Below are 18,608 nucleotides of genomic sequence, written 5' to 3'. Positions count from 1 at the left end.
CCTGGCTACCGCCCCGAGGGGATTGCGGTGCTTCCGCGTGGAGCCTCCCTGCCGCGTCCTTCACGCCTCACGCCAGCAGGATGCCCGGCAGACGGAGTCGCGCCCGGCCCGGCCCATCTTCCATCGGGACCATGCAGGCCCGCGGCCCTGCTGACGGGAGCCGAGGGTTGGGGCCGCGCTGCCGGCAGTGAACGACAGAGGGCGCGCGAGTCGGGCCGGGCCACGCGGCGCCGCCAGCCCGGAAGCCAGGGCCGCGCGCGCAGACTGACAGCTGCCTGCTCCAATGGCGCTCTGCTCGCGGCCAATCGCCGCGCGGGCTGCGGGGGGCGGGGCTGGGTGGTGACGTCATCGGCGGCGCACGTTGCCCGTCCCTTTCCTTTCCCGAGAGCGGCGGCGGTGGAGCGCCATGAAGGCGTCGGGCACCGTGAGTACGGACCGGGGCCCGGCCGCCGTAGCCGGGGCCGGGAGTGCGGCCGAGGTGGCCGCCGGGAGGGCGGCGGTGGCGGGTTGTAGCGCTCGAGAGTAGCCCGTGAGTGCCCGAACGGCGCCGCCTGGCCCGTGGGGCGGCGAGCGGCCAATATGGCGGCGACGCCGCTCCCGCCAGGTGCGGACCCAGATGGGCGTGCGGTACCGCGGGGATATCGACCCGCCCGGCGCGAGGGCCTCTCTCCACCAATGGATTGAGCTCCTCTTGTCGCGTTGTTCCTTTGAGGAGCCGCCTCGAAGGGTCCGGGGCGGTGGTGGCTCCGCGGCTCGCTCACTCTGCTGTCCGCCTGTTTGTCCTGTCCCTCCAGCTGCGGGAGTACAAGGTGGTCGGGCGCTGCTTGCCCACGCCGAAATGCACGACTCCTCCTCTGTACCGGATGCGGATCTTCGCTCCGAACCATGTCGTCGCCAAGTCCCGGTTCTGGTACTTCGTCTCTCAGCTGAAGAAGATGAAGAAGTCTTCTGGAGAGATTGTGTACTGTGGACAGGTGAAGGATTAAAAACCTAAAAGCGTGAGAGGTTCTTACGGAATTCTAGGAGGTGTATGTGGAGGGATTTTACAGGAATCTCAGTTACAGAGTGTGATGTTGAAATCAGTTGTCTTTGGGTTGCTGTGAAAAGGAGTGACAAGTTTGGTTTTCGAAAGTAGTGGTATACGTTCTGTAAATGAAATACGCATTTACTTATTGCTTGAAAATTATGAACCATGTGTTGAACCTTAGACTTAGGTTTATTGTACAATACATCTTTTAGGAGGCATTTGGACATTCATAGCTCTGGGACAATGGATATTTGTATGCTTACACTCCTCTACCTTGATACTTCAAGAACACTCTTTAGAGTTGAAATCTGGTATTTTTCTTTGAATTACTAAAGCTTTCTAGTCTGAATTAGCAAGATGTATCCAGCTATTTTGGTAAGGGGAAAGAGAGCAAACAGTTGTTTTTAACAAAACAGTGGTTTTGTTAGAGCTCTAAAATATTTATTCTTAAAATTGTAAAATGGTGATTGTACATAATCTCTAACCACTTCCATGTTCTTGTGTCATTCCAGGTGTATGAGAAGTCCCCTCTGCGGGTAAAAAACTTTGGTATTTGGTTGCGCTATGATTCTCGTAGCGGAACCCACAACATGTACAGGGAGTACAGAGATTTGACCACTGCAGGTGCTGTCACTCAGTGCTGTAAGTATATGTAGCTGCTTGAGGTGTAAAATAGTAGGAGCAGTATGCAGGCAAAAGATTAAATCTCAAACTGGGCATAAATTAATCCATGGTAAAATAACTGAAACACTGGAAAATTAAAGGAGGGGTTTGCCAGCTATTCCATAGATATTTATCTGTTATACGTGTGGTAGGTGACTTGTTACCTCTCTTTATACAGTTTCTCTGACTGGAAAATACACACCAATACTTCGGTTGGTGTGTCTTTCTACAGTTCTAGTAATGATTGTTGTTGTCCTTTATTGAGCAAGTAAAAAAAGAAAAAAAAAACAAGGAAAAAAACCCTGTTTTTTTTTTTCATCGCCCCATTTCAGGGAGAAGTAATGGTTGTCCTGATTTCAGACTTTTATGAAGTACTTAAGGGAGAGACCACTTGTATGGCTGATGCTGTTGGTACTTTACTCCAAAGTAAATGCTACAGATTGCACATAAAAACCCAAAGAATATTGTTCTTAATAATGATATTCTTGTCATGTGTGCAAATATTAAATGTATCTTGTCGCCTTTCAAAAGCTGAAGTGCTGTTGAAAGTGAAATTTAAGGTTCTACATTAATATACAATAATCCCTGTTAATGAACATACTGAAGGATTGCCTAAGAGATCCAGAAACCTTAATTTTCATTATACAATGATTGGTACTTTTATATTCAAGAATAGTTGTGACAGGTAAGTTTTAATAGGTTTGTTAGATCTGCGTGGGAAACACAGTAGTATTTCAACAGGCATACCTTGTAGAACTAGGATGTGATTTGAGGCCAGTCATTTGCACTGCTGAATAGAGGAATTTTCAGCTAGCCTGAGTACAGACACTTCTTCCTATTGAAAAAGCCTGATTATGTGGGATGAGCATCAATTCATGGTTCTATTGCTGATCAATTTCAATAAAAGTAGATATCCCCAGGTCCTACTTTTACTTGTACCTTCCTTTTGGAAAGGAAAGTGTTTAGAAGTTCATGTGTCTTTCCAGTAATATTTCGGTGTTGATTCTGAATCGCAGGATTTTTTTCTCTTGCAAGAGATTAAGTAGTCCTAGGTATATTACTTGTTTCCATGTGTACCTTCTTGAAATAGGACACAAGAGTAAGATGGTTCTTCCTGTTGTGGAGTGTACTTAAAGCTTATAGAAAGAGTTTGCTGCTGATTGTTGGTTTTGTGATATTTGTGTCATCACTTTACCTAATAGAAACTGATTTTAATTACGGCTGATTAGGAATTTTAAAAGCTGCAGATGGTATTATGAACATTTCTTGAACAAAGGGCTGCAAGATTTTTGAACTGAAGATGTCATAATTTCATTTTTAATGAATTCTGTTGTTCTAGACCGTGATATGGGAGCCCGTCATCGTGCCCGTGCTCACTCTATCCAGATCATGAAGGTTGAGGAAATTGCTGCCAGCAAGTGCCGCAGACCAGCAGTCAAGCAGTTCCATGTAAGTGAACCCACACTGCAGTGGCTGGTGGGTCCTGGTCCAGCGATGGATTGGAAGAAAGGATCTTTTTGTGTGGTACAGATTTGCTTTGCAGCCAGATACAGGGCAGGAACCAAACTTGGGTGCATGTGTTCATGATTATGATATATTATGATCAAGACTTCTGCTGGAAGAAAGTCAGAATAAAGCAAATACATGTTACAGTACAGAAAACATGCCTCTGACTGGCATTACTTTGAAAAAAATAATGCAAAATCATTAATTTGTTAAGTCCTGTGATGTATGTATTAGGTTGTAGGTGGATTGCTTCTCTAAGCATAAGTTAGTCACTGAATACAGCTTGGCTATTTATTCCAAACTATTTTCTGTTGTTCATCTGATACTTCAATTAACATAGAAACATTTTCTTGCAGGATTCTAAAATCAAGTTCCCGCTGCCACACAGAGTTCTGCGTCGCCAGCACAAACCACGCTTCACCACCAAGAGACCAAATACTTTCTATTAAATACAAAAACATGTTGTCAACTCCATGTTGCAATAAAGGTCTTATTGGAACCTTTTGCTCCCAGTTGTCTTTTGGAGACTGTGTCCTGGTTATCTAGGTGTTTCTCTTCCTACTCGTTTATTTTCTGTAAACCATTGGCAGCCTACTAGTCTGTGATTGCCTTGAACAGGTGTTTTAGGTGCTGACATAAATTACTGAAATATCCCATCAATAAATCAAATTTTAATAACCAACTTTCCAGGTCAGAGACATCTGTTGTCAAGCAGCTGTAAAATCCTACATCCATTTTGTCCCTTTGGCACACTAAGTGAACAGTTGAGTTCAGGGAGAAGGCAGCTTCTGGTGTATGCAGAACTTAGACTTAGCTGTAAGAATAAAGACCTCATAACTTCAGTTGAGCTGCTTCAAATTTTAAGCATTTGAAGCCAAAATTCTAGTTTTAACTGGAACCTTTTCAGGGATGTTACATGCAACTCTGAATCAAAGCTCAAGGATGTGTACAGAGGTGGCTGTGCCTAGAAAAGAAAAGTGATGAAGGTCTTGGCAGATTGATCCTTTTATATTAGACCAATGAATGAAAATAGAAATGACAATTTCTATATCCAAACCTGAATCCTTAGGCTACTTTGTTCACGGTAAGAAGCTTGCAGACACTGTAATTGAGATTTATTTAAAAGGCTTCATACCTAAAGGTGGTGGTTGAATCTGATGCCCATTTTCAGTGATGGTGTTTCCTGAACAAGAGGCAGTCAGCTACTTAAATTAGTACATGGGTCATACCAGTGTCAACTGATGCTGTGTTTTGTCCAGATGTCAACTTAAAAACAGCTGCAGGTGCAATTAAAGTGTAGGGAAATACTGTTCAGAGAGGAAACCGGGAATGTGTCCTTTCTGGGTTGACTGCAGAGCTGCCACTCAATCTGGAGAGGTCCTGTCTGTCAGTGCAAAGGCGGGTAGTTACTCTGCAGAACTGGGACCAGTCAGCGTAGCCACAGCTCCCCGCCCGTGGCTCAGCCTTGTGCTCCTCATCGCCTGCACGGAGAATCAGTTCAGGCAGCTTTTCTGTCTGAAACGAGCTGAAGAAAACGGGATTAATGTGGGCAATCCACAATCTCCCCAGTCGCAAGGGAGGGAGAAATTGTAAACCCAAAGTAGCTGGAGAGCCCTATGGGAGTGAAAGAGGTGGGAATGAGGGCCTCAGCAGGACCTTGAGGTTCAGAGCTGTGTAACTCAAAGTGCAGTTTAGGGGGAAGCGGGTCTCGCTTTGCGCGTGCGGCAGGACGCGCAGGGCGGGGCCGCGCGCCCAGCAGGGCCCGCGCGCAGGCTCGCGCAGCGCGCGCGGGCGGGCCCGGCGCTCCCGCGCGCTCCCGCTGCCCCGCCCTCCAGCCGCGCGAGCCCCAGCTCCTCACGTGACCCCGCGCCGGCCGCTCCCCGCCCCGTCGGTCACGTGATCCCTCGCGCGGGCGGGCGGGCGGCGGACCCGGAAGTGGCGCCAGCCGCGGAGGCGCCGGGCGGGATGGGGGAGTCGATCCCGCTGGGAGCGCCGGTGCCGGTGGAGCAGGCCGTGCTGGAGACCTTCTTCTCCCACCTGGGCATCTTCTCCTACGACAAGGCCAAGGACAATGTGGAGAAGGAGCGGGAGGCCAACAAGAGCGCGGGGTCCAGCTGGCTGGCGCTGCTGGCCGGGCTGGCGCACCTGGCGGCGGCCGAGAAGGCCTATCACAGCATGACCTTCCTGGGACAGAAGCTAGGTACCGCTCCGGGGAGGGAGGGACCGCCTCTCCCGCCCGTGCCGCGCCGGCCTCAGCCTGAGGCCCGCCCCGCGGGCGGCTGGGAGGGCACCTGGCAGCCGGTGCTTGCGCAGGGCTGCGCACCCGCGGTCCCTCGGGACCCTGCCTGGGTGGGTGCCTGCGTGTGGGTCTGAAAAACAAGCGCTGGGTTAGTGAATGGCCGTGTGCCCGCTGAGAAACCATTAGTGCTGCTCTTAAAGAATGAACGAGAGGACAGGTGCTGTGCAAGTGGCACACTGGCTGTTGTGCCAGTCGATGCATCTCTTCCCTGGCCGGCAGGGTACCTACCCGCCGTTCCCAAGAGTTAGCCAGAGGTGTTTCTGTGTTGAGATGCTCTGGCTGAGCTATAGGCAAAGATGACCTTACTGGGGTGACTAGAGCGTTAAAGCTTTTTCGCCTTGTATTAGAGGTATATATGTGTAAATACTCGGGGCTGGAGATAGCATCATAGAAGTTGTTACCCCCAGATACTGCAGAATCTCAGAAAGCTTTGGTCATGATAGCAGCTACTTCGTGTTTTATCAGTACATGAATAGAAAAATTCCAAACTGGCACAGGATGTGCTTTCATGATGCTACCCTCTGGGCAAAGCTGCTTATTTTCTTTTTGAAGTGCAAATAGGTATGGAAAATGGATCAAAGGATATGAGTCTGATGTATAGTGCATTAAACCATCAAGAAAATTCAGCTTTGTTATTTAAGTGATGACTTGGAACTATTATAAGATCTTTACAGCCAAAACTCTGTCTATAAGGCTGACTTTAAAGAGTGGATTTTGTGCTTGCAGAAAGGATAAAGGTGACAACAGAAGGGGCAAAGCTTTGCTTATTTATTTGCTTTATGAACAACTGCAATAGATGATTCTTTCTCCTGCCCGTGGCTGGGGGGCTACTCCTGTGTTACAATGGGAGCTGTTTCACCATGACAGCCAGTTCTCTACCTTTCTACCTCAAATGTCAATTGTCATCTTTGAACATTATATGTGTAAAAGGAATGTGGAAAGAGATATACAGCATTACAAAATTTATAAGCGGTTTCAAAGCAGCACCTAAATTTGGAATCTTCAAAAGATTCAGACTCAGTCTCTGCGGTCTTTGCTCTGCTGCAGCTGTTGACTCCCAGAATGGCACATTAAGTTTTCTGTAAATAGAAACTATAAAATAAGGCTAGTACATTTGTACAGTCTTTTTGTAATGTCAAAGTTAAATATCCTTTACTTTGACCCTTTACTCCTCTCTTCTCTTCTTTTTTAAATTCCTCATAGTGTTGAGCAGGTAGAAAGGAGCACAGATGACTTCTTGTTCTCCCTCCTGCCCTCCAAGTTTTAGTTATGGATTAACCTGCACTGTGGTCTCACTGGGATAAAGTGTGATTATTTTTCTTTTGAATTCTGTTTTATATTTAGATTGTATAGGGACTAGAAACATTTGATTGTACACACAGATGTCACATGGTTCCCATTTAAAGGTTGCTTAGTGAATTTGCATGTTTCATGATTGATGAGGAATTGTTAAGGGAATTCTCTGGAAAACATCTAGAGTTATTAATAGGAGTGGAAGCTATTAAAATATTAAAATTAAATCACTCAAGTTATGATGATTTAATTCTCCTGACTTCCACAGATAACAGTATTTCCAGGTTATGTATCATAGTAGCAAATTTAACTGAACCCTGGGTTTCTTAAAAGTCATGTCATAACTGAGGCAATTACTGTTGGAAGTTGTGAAGGAGTTACTGTTTGCAGCAGCCATTGAATGCTGAGACATGAAGTGGGACAAGCGTAGCTTGTATGGAATTACATAAAGTGCTTCTGAGCATATGCTCTAATTCAGTTACATGCAAAATAAAATACTGAATTTTGATTTTTTGTTAAAAGAAGTACTGTAATTAAACAATATTTACAAACAACTAGATCTGTAATTACAAGAATTTTCCAGTGTTGCTGTATATCTTTGCTGTCCCAGGATTTTGGTAATACCTCCATATTTATCTGAACAGGTGGTCAGTCATTCTTCAGCCGAAAGGACTCCATCCGAACCATCTACACATCTCTGCATAATGAGCTGAAGAAGGTGGTGGCGACGGGTCACAATGCACTAGGAGGAACAGCTCCTCACTTGGAAGAGCTGCTTTCTCACCTGTCTGAACAGCTCTGTTTTTTTGTTCAGGCTCGGATGGAAATTGCTGACTTCTATGAAAAAATGTACACGCTCAGCACCCAAAAGTTCATTAACTCTGAGGAACTGGTAAACATTTTGGAATCCATCTTAAAGAAATACAGTTCAAGGTCAGTGCTTCTTTGCTGGCAGTACATACTCAGACATGTGGTCTGTAATACCTGATATTGAAGTTCAAAGCAAACCTAGACTTCATTGTCCTTTGACTGCTGAGCAGCATAGCTCTTCACGAATTCATGTGTGAAGTCTGTGCTGGCTAGCAGCATCAGATGCATGATATTTCTTCCAACGAAGAAAAATAACAAAGGGAGTCTGCTCATGGCATACTGTGAGCTTTCCTCTTTATGCCTTAATTAATGCTCAGCATGTTCATTTTCAGGAGAAAGGAAGAGTGATTTTCCTTCTATAAGATGCAAGGCTTCCTGAACTTTTTTCTTTGGTAGGGGAGAAGAAACAAGCCTTAATTTCATATAGACTTCAGTAAAGGTGACATAAATAAAGCAAATACGTTTGTGACAATCTTACTTTTTAAGAATATATGTCTGCTTAGATCTAAAAGCTACACCACAACTATCTGGCCTAGCTGAGAGGGCTTTATGGTGTTCTGTTACCACTTTTCTCCAGAGGTCTTGAAGCCAGTAGGAGGAGTACCTCTGAGACTTTGGTCCTTGCCAGTATGGTTTCTTGAAGTTAAATTTTAATAGTTCCTGTTACAAAAATCCTGGGATGTTTCTAAATGCGGGTAGGTTGGGTATTTCACATATAACTTATGTGCCTTGAAAGTGGTGGCAGTTTAGAAGAGAATTTTTGAATGCTTGTCAACACACAAATTCTGCCTCTTCATTTCAAACCAAAAAATGTAGCCATTGTAGGAAGTTAACTGTCAGATGTGGTTGAATTTCTTTAAATCATTGTTAGTGAAATAGTGTCTAAACAGACTTTTGGAGAGAATATTCATAGGTCTTACTTTTTTCAGTTATGATTTTTATAGTGTTCACCTAGGAAAAATGAAAATAGTTCAGTGCTGCTTTCTGATATTCCAGATTGAAGCACTGCAGCTGATTCCTGTATTTTTTTAGGGATGCCTTTGGCAAATTGCTATGCAATTTTGCAATTCAAAAGTCAGAACTAGTCTATATGATCTTTGTAGTGATGTGGTAACTTCAAGGGATAAAGGAAAGTAAGATTAGGGTTTTGGGTGTTTTTGTTATTGGCAGTTTTTGTTGTTTTTTTGTTTGTTTGGTTGGTTGGTTTTTTTTGAAAAGTTGATATCTCTTGTACACTAACAACTGCCTTCTGTTCTGAGCATGTGCTGAATCAACAGCACTGTTAAAAATCTGAGAACTGAAATTCTTACTTTGATGAAGTGATTGAAGATGATACCTGATACGAAATGTTTTACTATGCTATTTAAATAAATTTCATGGGTACACTTGTACTTCTAAGGCATTATATGTTATATAATATGGTTATATAATATGTATTATATAACTATATATATTATAACATCTAAAAAAAATAAGTTATGTCTCCCTGTAAAAAATATTGATGATCTTGCTTTGGGTTAACAAACAATCTTTAAGATGGAGACAATTTAAGAAGCTGTCAGAGCTAATTAAATAGTTGCAGTGTGCTCCTCCCTTGTGACATGCAGAATATTTCTGAAAAAAGTGGGTATAGTCATATATTCCTTTAGTCCTTCCTTTTAGTTTCTTTGTAGCTCAAATCAGTTTCTGGAGTGTGTTATGTTGATATGTACTGGCTGCTAGGCATTTCTGCTTTACAGGTGAAAGATCAAATAAACTCATTCTTATCCAGCCTCTTCCCTCTGTCAGTATATTCCTCACTTGTAGTTGAGGATGTGTGCCATTATTTCAGTCAGCTGTGCTAAGGCCAGACAGGACATTTGTTTTTTTTAGATAGGTTCTGGCCTTGGTTTCTTTCCTTTACGTGTGAAAATAGCCAGGCAGATAACATAGAGGAAATAGCTGGTAGCTATAAAGGAACAGCAGAATTGACAGTTAACTACACATATTGTTTGTATCTGAAATATCATTAATTCTTGAATAGTTTAAAGTTATTTTGTTATTATTTTATTACTACTTATTGCTGACTTGTGCATGGGCAGTATTCGACGTTTTCCTTTTTCTCTTGAATACATGTGGAGAAGTAACTTCTCTTGAAGTTTTTAACTGTTGGTTGGGTGAGATCTTAAATCAGCATCAGAAGCAAGATCCTTTAAAAGTTTAGTATAAAATGAATAAGTAACTATAACACCTATTTTGATGTAATAATTTTTAAATGATTAATGTTTTTTATCTAGTCAGCATTGTATAATATGTACTTGAATGTATGATCTCTGGAAGGAAATAAAAGGAAAATGTGGCTTCTTCACAGTCTGCAAAAAAACCTAATATTCCTATGCTTTAGGAATGATTAGGAGGAAAAAAATCAAATTTCCAATGTGTTTTTAATTTTTTGACACTCTGGCTTATGAAATACTGTAAAAACGTGTCTGTTTTACATGATACAGAGCTCAGGTAGATGTTTCTACATTATACAACTCAGTTGCAGCAGTTATACTTAGTGCATAACCCATCAGTTTTTTCTGTAACCATATCAAGCTTCTCAGCTGTGGCTGAGGTGTGTATTTTTCTGTTGAAACAGTTCAGCAAATCGTGCTGGACAGTGCAACATTAGGAATGCCATGAAGCAAAGTAGAAGCAGGAAGCTGTACATTAGAATGCTAATCCAGGAGACTTTGGCAGTGCTGCCTTAATAAGGATTTTTAAGTTGATTTCAAGATGGAAGAAAACTTTCTTTATCTGACTGCAAATGTATTTAAATCTCTGTGCTATGTGTCATTTGATGGGACTGCAACAAATAATGTTGCATAATGCTTTCTGTTCCCTCTTAAAATACAGAGCAACAGAACTGTTTTTCCGGTGAATACCAAAACCATTGGAGAGATTTAATGTTGACTGTTAGAAATTTTTTGTTGACTCTTGTTTGTTCAAAGAAATGCAAATATGTTCTGGACTTCTCAGCCCACCAAAGTGGCTATATCTGCTATAGCAGGGCAGCCTGAGGGTTGCTGACATGTGCTGTGTGCAGATGCCTGATCACCCAGCTGGGTTAGTTTGCCTGACATGGTGCATCAGCTGGTTTATGATGCTCTTCATTATTTTTTTTTTTTCAAATAAATTTGCATCTTAACAAATCCTTGCAAGATACAAATTTTGGCTTCCAGAAAAAAAGAGACCTTACAGAGATCACTGATCACTACTTACAGATCTGTGATAAAATAGACATTTCTCACAAGCCAAAGGAAAAGTAGTGGAGAGGGGATGAAAAGCTTGACATTTTCATTCTCTTTTCTGGTCTACAACAAAAGGAAGTGTTTTGATCTTGAAGCCAACTATTTTCAAAACAGGTTGTATTTGTTGTGTCCTAGAAGCTGACAGGAATAATGACATTACTTTAGTTTTAAAAGTTGGGAAAATTCTGTATAAATTTTATTGTTTTAAACCAATAACAGGACGCAAGATATTTTTCTGAAGTGAGAAGATAAATCTTTCTTTACTTAAATGGAAATCTCATAAAGTCTTGTATTTGAACTGTTCATTTTTCTTTATTAGAGACCTCTTCGAATCCTAAATGCCAGTGAGGGACCATATTTACTAAAAACGCCACTTCTTTCTAAAGTTACATATTTTACATTACAGTTTTTCACTGTTTCAATTAAGTATGTTATTGCTGATGTTATAAATTACAAACAATTTGAATATCATGGGAAGAGAGGTAGACTGCATCTGTATTTTTTCTAAATATCAGGGGAAAAAAGTGAGAAGAAAAGGAGTTAATTATGGTTCCAAAAAGCAAAACCAAGCTCAGCTTGGCTTCCTCATAGCTCCCCTATGTGAACAACAGATTTATAACATAATTCCTTTGATTTAACTTGAAGTCTTACTGATGCTCCAGAGCCATCAATACATATATTACTGCCAGAAGATATTTTAAATTGGAACAAGATCACCTGAATTTAAAAAGAAATGGTGTTGTAGTAGTACATAGAGTAAGATAAACTGCGATTTTCCTTGAACTGATGATATATAACTCCCTTGTTTTGATAAATGTCTGACAGGTGGTTTTTTTGTCAGATGTGAAGAGCTGTTTGTTCATGGAGATAGTTACCCTAATTATGTAAAAGGAACTGTTCTTTAAATTAAGAGTATTATTTTTTGATTTACACTTTGCTCTGCTTTGATGTTTGATCTTTTATCTCTTAACTGGCAAATGCTATCTGACTGTTTCACCATTGTGTACAGCAGTTCTCATGTCTTGACTAATGTTATGTTTTCTAGATTTCATCATCCAATCCTCAGTCCACTTGAAAGCAGTTTCCAGCTGGAGGTAGATGTGCTTGCACACCTCTTAAAGGCTCAGGCTCAGATCTCAGAGTGGAAGTTCCTTCCATCCCTGGTCAATTTGCACAGTGCTCACACAAAGCTACAGACTTGGGGCCAAATTTTTGAGAAACAGCGGGAGACGAAGAAGCACCTGTTTGGAGGGCAGTCTCAGAAGGCTGTGCAACCTCCACACCTCTTCCTCTGGCTGATGAAGCTCAAAAACATTCTCCTTGCCAAGTTTAGCTTTTACTTTCATGAGGCCCTTAGTCGACAGACAACAGCATCTGAAATGAAAACTTTGACTGCTAAAACAAATCCTGATTACTTTGGGAAAATTTCCAGCTTCATCCGGAAGTATGATGCTGTCAATGTTTCCTTAATTTTTGACAATCGTGGATCAGAGAGTTTTCAGGGACATGGTTATCATCATCCCCATTCATACAGGGAAGCCCCCAAAGGAGTGGATCAGTATCCTGCAGTGGTGTCTCTGCCCAGTGACAGGCCGGTTATGCACTGGCCCAATGTGATCATGATTATGACTGATAGAACCTCTGACCTCAACAGTTTGGAGAAGGTTGTTCACTTCTACGATGACAAAGTCCAAAGCACCTACTTTCTGACTCGCCCCGAACCTCACTTCACCATTGTAGTTATTTTTGAGTCCAAGAAGTCAGAAAGGGACTATCATTTTATTTCTTTTCTCAATGAAATTTCACATTCCCTTAAGAACTCCAAAGCTTTTGCAAGCTTGAAACCTGGATCCAAAGGGTGAAGTACAAACTATTTAAAGTTGTCAAGGCGCTATGCTAGCCTTGAAGGAGCTCTAGCTTTCAAAGTTATATAAATTTGTGATTCTCAGAGTCTAATTGAAAAGGAACCATTTTTTAAAATGTTGTAAGTTCTTTTTTTTTTTTTAAGCTAACAGACACTTGAAAAGTATTTTTGGGCAGTACTCAGTGGGGCAACTTAATTGTGGGGTGGTAAAGGGCAACTGTAGGGTTTTTTGATGTGGTTTTCAATTTCCAGTATGATTTATTTTTTTAGTCCACAGTTTTGTTGCCTGTATCAGAAAGGAATATATGCACTTTATCATAGTCTGATCATTGACTGTCTTCTACAGAGTTTATTGAAAGTGTGGTGAGGATGGAAGATACTATCTTTTCAGAAAACTGCATTGTCTGACAGGAATGATTTCTGGGAAATAAACACTGATGCAAGGGAATATTAAAAAAGTGAACCTGCAAAGACACACTTTAAATAAAAATATGAGAATCAGAAAACTCACTATTGGTAATTATAATTTTGTTTCCAAATTGTTTAAAGTGATAACTGAGGTCTCTGATACTCTGTTAAGCACTGGGAATATGTTCTAAAGGCCCTGTGTCATAAAGCTTGGTCACTGCTCCAGGACTTGGGCTGGGGCAAGAAAAGCTGCAGCATGGCCTGGAAGGCTGGTGTTCTCTGGAGTGCTGTGGCAGTGTGGGCCCAGTCCTGGCTCAGGCTGACTTAAGTAGACGAGCTGAATTTGAGCAGGTGTTCTAGAAGGAGCAGCTCCATGGAAAAAAGCACCAAGGTTCTTTTCAGTTTGTGCTTTTTGTCTGGCTAACTTAAAAAAGAAAAAAAAAGGTGGTAGAAAATACCCTTTCAAAATTATTTATTGTCTAATAAGCTGTTAGTGGCAACTTAGATTGTTTTCAAGTTTTTATAACTATTTTTTCTCTCTGTTCGATTTTAAATAATTACATAATTAAACCAAAACACTTTGGGGATTTGGATTTAAATATATAGCCTATTCAGTACGTTTACCTCATTCTTTCACCACTTCTAGGCTGCAGGGTTGGAATAAAAGTATGTTTTCTAATTACCCTGAAAGTGCTTTAATTTGGAAATGAGGGTTTCCAAATACAATAAAGGGGTCAATTTGGCTGTGCCTCTAGCCTTACATTGCAGGATTCTTCTGACTGTTAGCTATGCAGTTCTGCACGCACTTTGATGGGGGTTCAGGAGAACTGATGTATATATAAGTGTAGTAATGTAAGGTCATTAGTTGACACTGTGTAATGTATAATAGGATCATCAGGTTGGTTTTAAAAGGGAGTTTAAGTAAAAATGTTAGTGTCTGTTAAGATTGAACTATAAAAGATACTTTTGCAAATGTGTCTTTTAATGATTCCCTTTCTCTCCCAAAGAAGGTTGTGGTAACTTGTCTTGCCTCTCTGTAAATGCTGACTTTTTACAATCACATAAGCCCATTCTGTTCTGGAAATACAAGCTCTGACTGTGCTTTGCTCTAACTGTGTGTAGCCTGTTTTTAATATCTGTGGTACTGCCTTTTACCTGAAGTCTTGGTCTGAGTGCAGCGCCACTTGAAAAAGCCCAATCTATTCTTTGCCACTGGAAAATAGCAGGGGTTACAAATATACCAGCAGCTGGGGGGCACCTGGTTTTTGTAAGAGTGTTACCCTTTGCAGCTTGAATTGCATTTTAACAGGACAAAGTTGCAAATGAAAGTACTCAGAGAGTTTGTGTGCTTCCCTCTGTGGGACAGTGACTTTGTAATAACATGTAGTTTTGACTTCCTCAGCCTGAATAACACAAACGTAACTGTCACCAGAACTGATTCCCAGTCTTCAGCAGTATAAATAAAGTGTTGTACAAAATCTGTCTGCCTGTACAGTACTTCCCTGTCATAGTATCTGAGGGAAAGGAGAGAGAAAACTGGAGGAAGAAACTGTGTGTGGTACAGACACGTTCATTTCCGAGTTGGAAGAGGAGGAAAGGAAATCTGCTGCCCTTTGAAACAGACCAGCAACTTTTACCAGTTTCTGAGAAGTCTAGAGGCTGTTCCCAGTGGTTTTTATGGGGAGAGAAAAAGGAGATGACTGTCCAGCAGACTTGGTAGCTCACATCACACTCCTGTCATTGTTCTTGGCAAATGGTGTCTCTGAAGGGAAGGTATACTGGGTGATGTTTTTGTGCAGGAGGAGGTGGTTTGCTGCAGTGTTTTTCTTCAGAGGATCTTGGAGAAGCAATCACAGGAGCCTTGTGGCTTGTAGGTAAGAATTTCTGAATATTTTGGTTGATGAAGAACCAAAGGTAGCCATAACCATTACTCTTGTGGTGTGTGAAGGGAGGGAATGGGAGAGATTTCCAGGCAAAGGGTAGAAAGAATTGGGTGCTGGAGAAACTTGTGGGGCTGTCTCTGAGTCCTGTGACTGTCCTGTCCCTGTGGCTCTCCTTGCAAGATCTCAGCCTTAAATTAATATAACATGGGGAGCAGAAAACTCAGGCCATAGGAAGTGGCTTGGATGAAGACAAAGTGTGGGGAGTTTGATGCTTTATGGAGTTGATGTTTTAACTTACAAATGAGGTGATGGGGAGACTGTTGGGTTCAAACTGGAAGATTAGATATGTGGAAGAAATTCTTTGCTACGAGCATAGTGAGACATTGGAACAGGCTGTCCAGAGACACTGTGGTTGCTCCATCCCTGACCAGGTTGGATGGCTCTTGGAGCAAGCTGGTCTAGTGGAATGTGTCTTCAGCCATGGCAGGGGCTTGAATACAGATGGTCTTTAAGAACCCTGTCAGCCCCAACCATTCTGTGATTCTGTATCTATGATGTAAAATTGGCTAGGCCAGAAATAAAAACCTGCATGATTAAGCAAGAGGGAGAACATATCTGTGGAGTAAGTAAAGGTGACCAGAAACATAGTAACTGGAAAAAAATGCATTAATTACTAACTCCAATACTGGAAAGATTGATCAGTGTCTTTACCATAAGAACTGGAAAACAAATAGACTTTTGCTGAACTGGAGGATACCCCATCTGCCACAAATTTAGCTAAGATTAAATGGGCTAATGTACTTTGAAAGTAATGTCTAAATGACTGCTGTAAATGCAAGATGTAAAGATGTTTATGGTTGCATACTGAAAGCCATTGCTTCCAGACATATTTAAACATTTTCAAAGCAAGTACTGAGATTTGATATTCCCAGTGCCATTCAGATTGCTTAGAATAGCAGTGTTGAAGCTTATCTTGTAGCAAATTTCATGTACCTCATCACTTGCTTGAGTCCATGAGGATACTGGAGGAATATTTAATTTAGTATACTTTGCCGGCAATGTGATTTTTACAGCAAATGTATTCTAAGAAGTCTGATATATTTTATATTTATGTCTTGTAAGCTGTTTTCTTTTGCATGTGGTATTAAGTTTTTTTCTCGAATAAGACATTCTTTTATTTCTTCTCCCTTTGCATAAAGACAGTCCAAGGACTGGAAATGAATATATTTTGTATTGTGCTGTGAAAGACTGCAACATACGCATAATGCATATAATATTCAGGCTTTAATGATCTAAAAGTAACGGAAGCTCCTCCTATCTATTTGAATGCTAACACCTAGATACCTAGTGTTCATCTAATCCACTTAAATATTTCCACTATAGCATAAAGTAATCTTATGCACTCACACAGTTAATCACTGCTCTGGTCCACTCTTCTTCATATATGAGCCTTTTGAGACATTTGTCTCAAAGATCATTCTAGTAGTGGTTCTTTGACATCATTTTTCTGAGGCTTCTTTGTGTATGTGCTTCATCTTGCTGCTGCCTTTGACTGCACTGGGTCCCAGTCTTGTCATAAACAAGCTTCTGCTGAGAAAATCAGTAGTGTGCTATACTTCATTCCTCAAGTCCTGTTTTTTATCCCACTGCCTACAACCCCTCATCTTGCAGAAAACAGGATGTCACACAGCATGACTGGTCCTGGATTTCTAGTGAGCTCTGTGGTTGCTTCCAGAAGTGAAGATACTAAGCTGACTTAGTTGGCTGAAAAGTTTGGTGTTTCTGCCCTGTTTGCTCCAGAAGTCGTGTTTTCAGACTCCCAGAGGTATAAGCCAGCCATGGGCTGCAACTGTGGGAAGGTAGGAGCTGTTTATTGGGAAAAGCAGAAGAGGCTCTGGAAATGATAATGCTGACAAAGTACAACTTTGGAGAACTGGCAAAAACAATATACATGTCAAACGCAAGATGGAGCTGCACTCTTGATTTCATGCTAGCAAAGGACAGATTTAGGCTTTTTTGGAGGATAGAGGTAACAGGTTTTTGTACTTAAATTGCTTTAAGTACTCAATAATTTTCTCCAGGAACTGCTTCTTTCCCTCTCTGGTGCATGCGTGCACTCAACACATGGTCTGACTTATTTTGATCATTGCTATGGAGTTTTTCTGTGGGAGTTTGCCTGTTTTAGTAGTACAGTTCTCTCCTAAGTTTCAACCTGGTGTTGCAGCCACTGGCTTTGTGGTAGGGTAATGGAGTTCTCCACCTTGCAGCTAGGACCTGGCTGTGCCCCAGCTGCACAGGGCAGTGGCAAGAAGAGCAAAATTTAGGAGAAGGGGAGACAAGTCACTACAAGATGGGCTTGGGCAGATGACAGCTCTGGGAAAGACAGGGAGAAAAGAGACATGGAAGGGCTGTATTGCAGATGGACTGTGAGCAGAAGATTTTTGTTGGCCTCTCTGCATTGCTGGCCTAATTTCATGGTGATCCATATAAATTTTATGTGCTGAAAAAGCTCTGCTAGACCCCACCTGTAGTTGCAGCTGCTTGTTTTATGTGACTATTTTAAATTAACCACACTCTTTCTAGTAGGGTGGTGTTCTGTCTTTGGGTATCAGCAGTCTTGGCAAAGCAGCTGGTTTTGGACAGATGATCAAGACAAGCTTTGTGGTATCCTCTTACTAGCTGTAATATATTGCTACAATACTACAAGCTAACATCTGAAGCTTCAGAGCAGTGAAATGCTGTGCTTCGTTTGTGCAGCTCACTGCTGATAAGATAAAATATTTAGTGGCACTAAGTTTTTGGCTCTGATGTATGCATAATTTGCTGTAAAGGTATTGAGAGGCTTTTTAATGCATGCAAGTTGAATTCCTCAGATCAGAGCCATAAGGAGCCAACGTCACCATGGTCCTGTACTGGGATGCACAACCTTGAAGCAAGAATTGTAAGGTTCCTGTGGGAAGGATGATGTGATGTTTGGTGAAATGAGGGCCAGTGAGAAATGCTGAGGTTAGGCTGGGGGTGTCCCTATTAAAGTGAATTCCCAGCCTTTGATTTTGCCTTGGAGTTAGTTCTCTCAGGGAATCCAGGCAGATGGAATTGTGTCCCACAGTATGGAATAGCCTGATGGTCTCTTAAACATTTATTTAGTAAAACATCATGCCCAATATCAACATAGGCTTTGACAAGGGGAACTCAGATGTTCAGTAGAGCCTCCAGGTATTTCCTCTGCTTTCTCAGTTGAGGTATAAGCTTCCTCTCCCTGGCCCTGGATAATTCTCTTGGCAAATGGGGGAGAAGAGGTTCAATTGTCTAAAGAGGAGAAGCTCATCTGCTTTCTGGGTGGGTGCAGCCCAGGACTGGTTCACAGCCATCGCTGTGAACAGTGAACAGTGGCCAAAGGGTCACTCTGCTTTCAGCAGGATCAGTGGTGGCTGCTGCAGCCTGAAGCTACAGGTTCTTCCAGTACTGTTGCTGGATCTGTTTCTTCAGGGATTGGGAGTGATGCTTCACCAAAGACTGCCAT

The 18,608-nt window shown here is 41.9% G+C and overlaps 2 protein-coding genes and 1 non-coding gene across 4 annotated transcripts; all 3 read left to right on the top strand.

The window, feature by feature from the left end:
• Positions 1 to 325: 325 nt before the first annotated feature.
• On the top strand, positions 326 to 3,708 carry RPL18A (ribosomal protein L18a). The gene is made up of 5 exons (XM_021547450.3): positions 326 to 424; positions 795 to 974; positions 1,540 to 1,669; positions 3,030 to 3,139; positions 3,553 to 3,708. Exons 1-5 carry the CDS (start codon positions 407 to 409, stop codon positions 3,643 to 3,645), a joined length of 531 nt encoding a protein of 176 aa, XP_021403125.1. The 5' UTR covers positions 326 to 406; the 3' UTR covers positions 3,646 to 3,708.
• Positions 2,130 to 2,261, top strand: LOC116183173 (small nucleolar RNA SNORA68). Its single transcript, XR_004147720.1, has one exon. It is a non-coding gene; the product is annotated as a small nucleolar RNA SNORA68 (small nucleolar RNA).
• Positions 3,709 to 5,088: 1,380 nt separating the features above from the next.
• Positions 5,089 to 14,684, top strand: KICS2 (KICSTOR subunit 2). 2 transcript variants are annotated; one of them, XM_021547449.2, is made up of 4 exons: positions 5,089 to 5,396; positions 7,433 to 7,506; positions 7,585 to 7,721; positions 11,976 to 14,684. In XM_021547449.2, exons 1-4 carry the CDS (start codon positions 5,162 to 5,164, stop codon positions 12,790 to 12,792), a joined length of 1,263 nt encoding a protein of 420 aa, XP_021403124.1. In that variant the 5' UTR covers positions 5,089 to 5,161; the 3' UTR covers positions 12,793 to 14,684. The 2 variants fall into 2 exon arrangements, with proteins under 2 accessions (XP_021403124.1, XP_021403122.1); XM_021547447.2 differs by having other exon boundaries at positions 7,433 to 7,721.
• Positions 14,685 to 18,608: the final 3,924 nt, after the last annotated feature.

Source organism: Lonchura striata, chromosome 5, assembly GCF_046129695.1.
Source record: "Lonchura striata isolate bLonStr1 chromosome 5, bLonStr1.mat, whole genome shotgun sequence".
Classification (NCBI taxonomy): Eukaryota; Metazoa; Chordata; class Aves; order Passeriformes; family Estrildidae; genus Lonchura; species Lonchura striata.
This window is presented reverse-complemented; position numbering and strand designations above follow the sequence as displayed.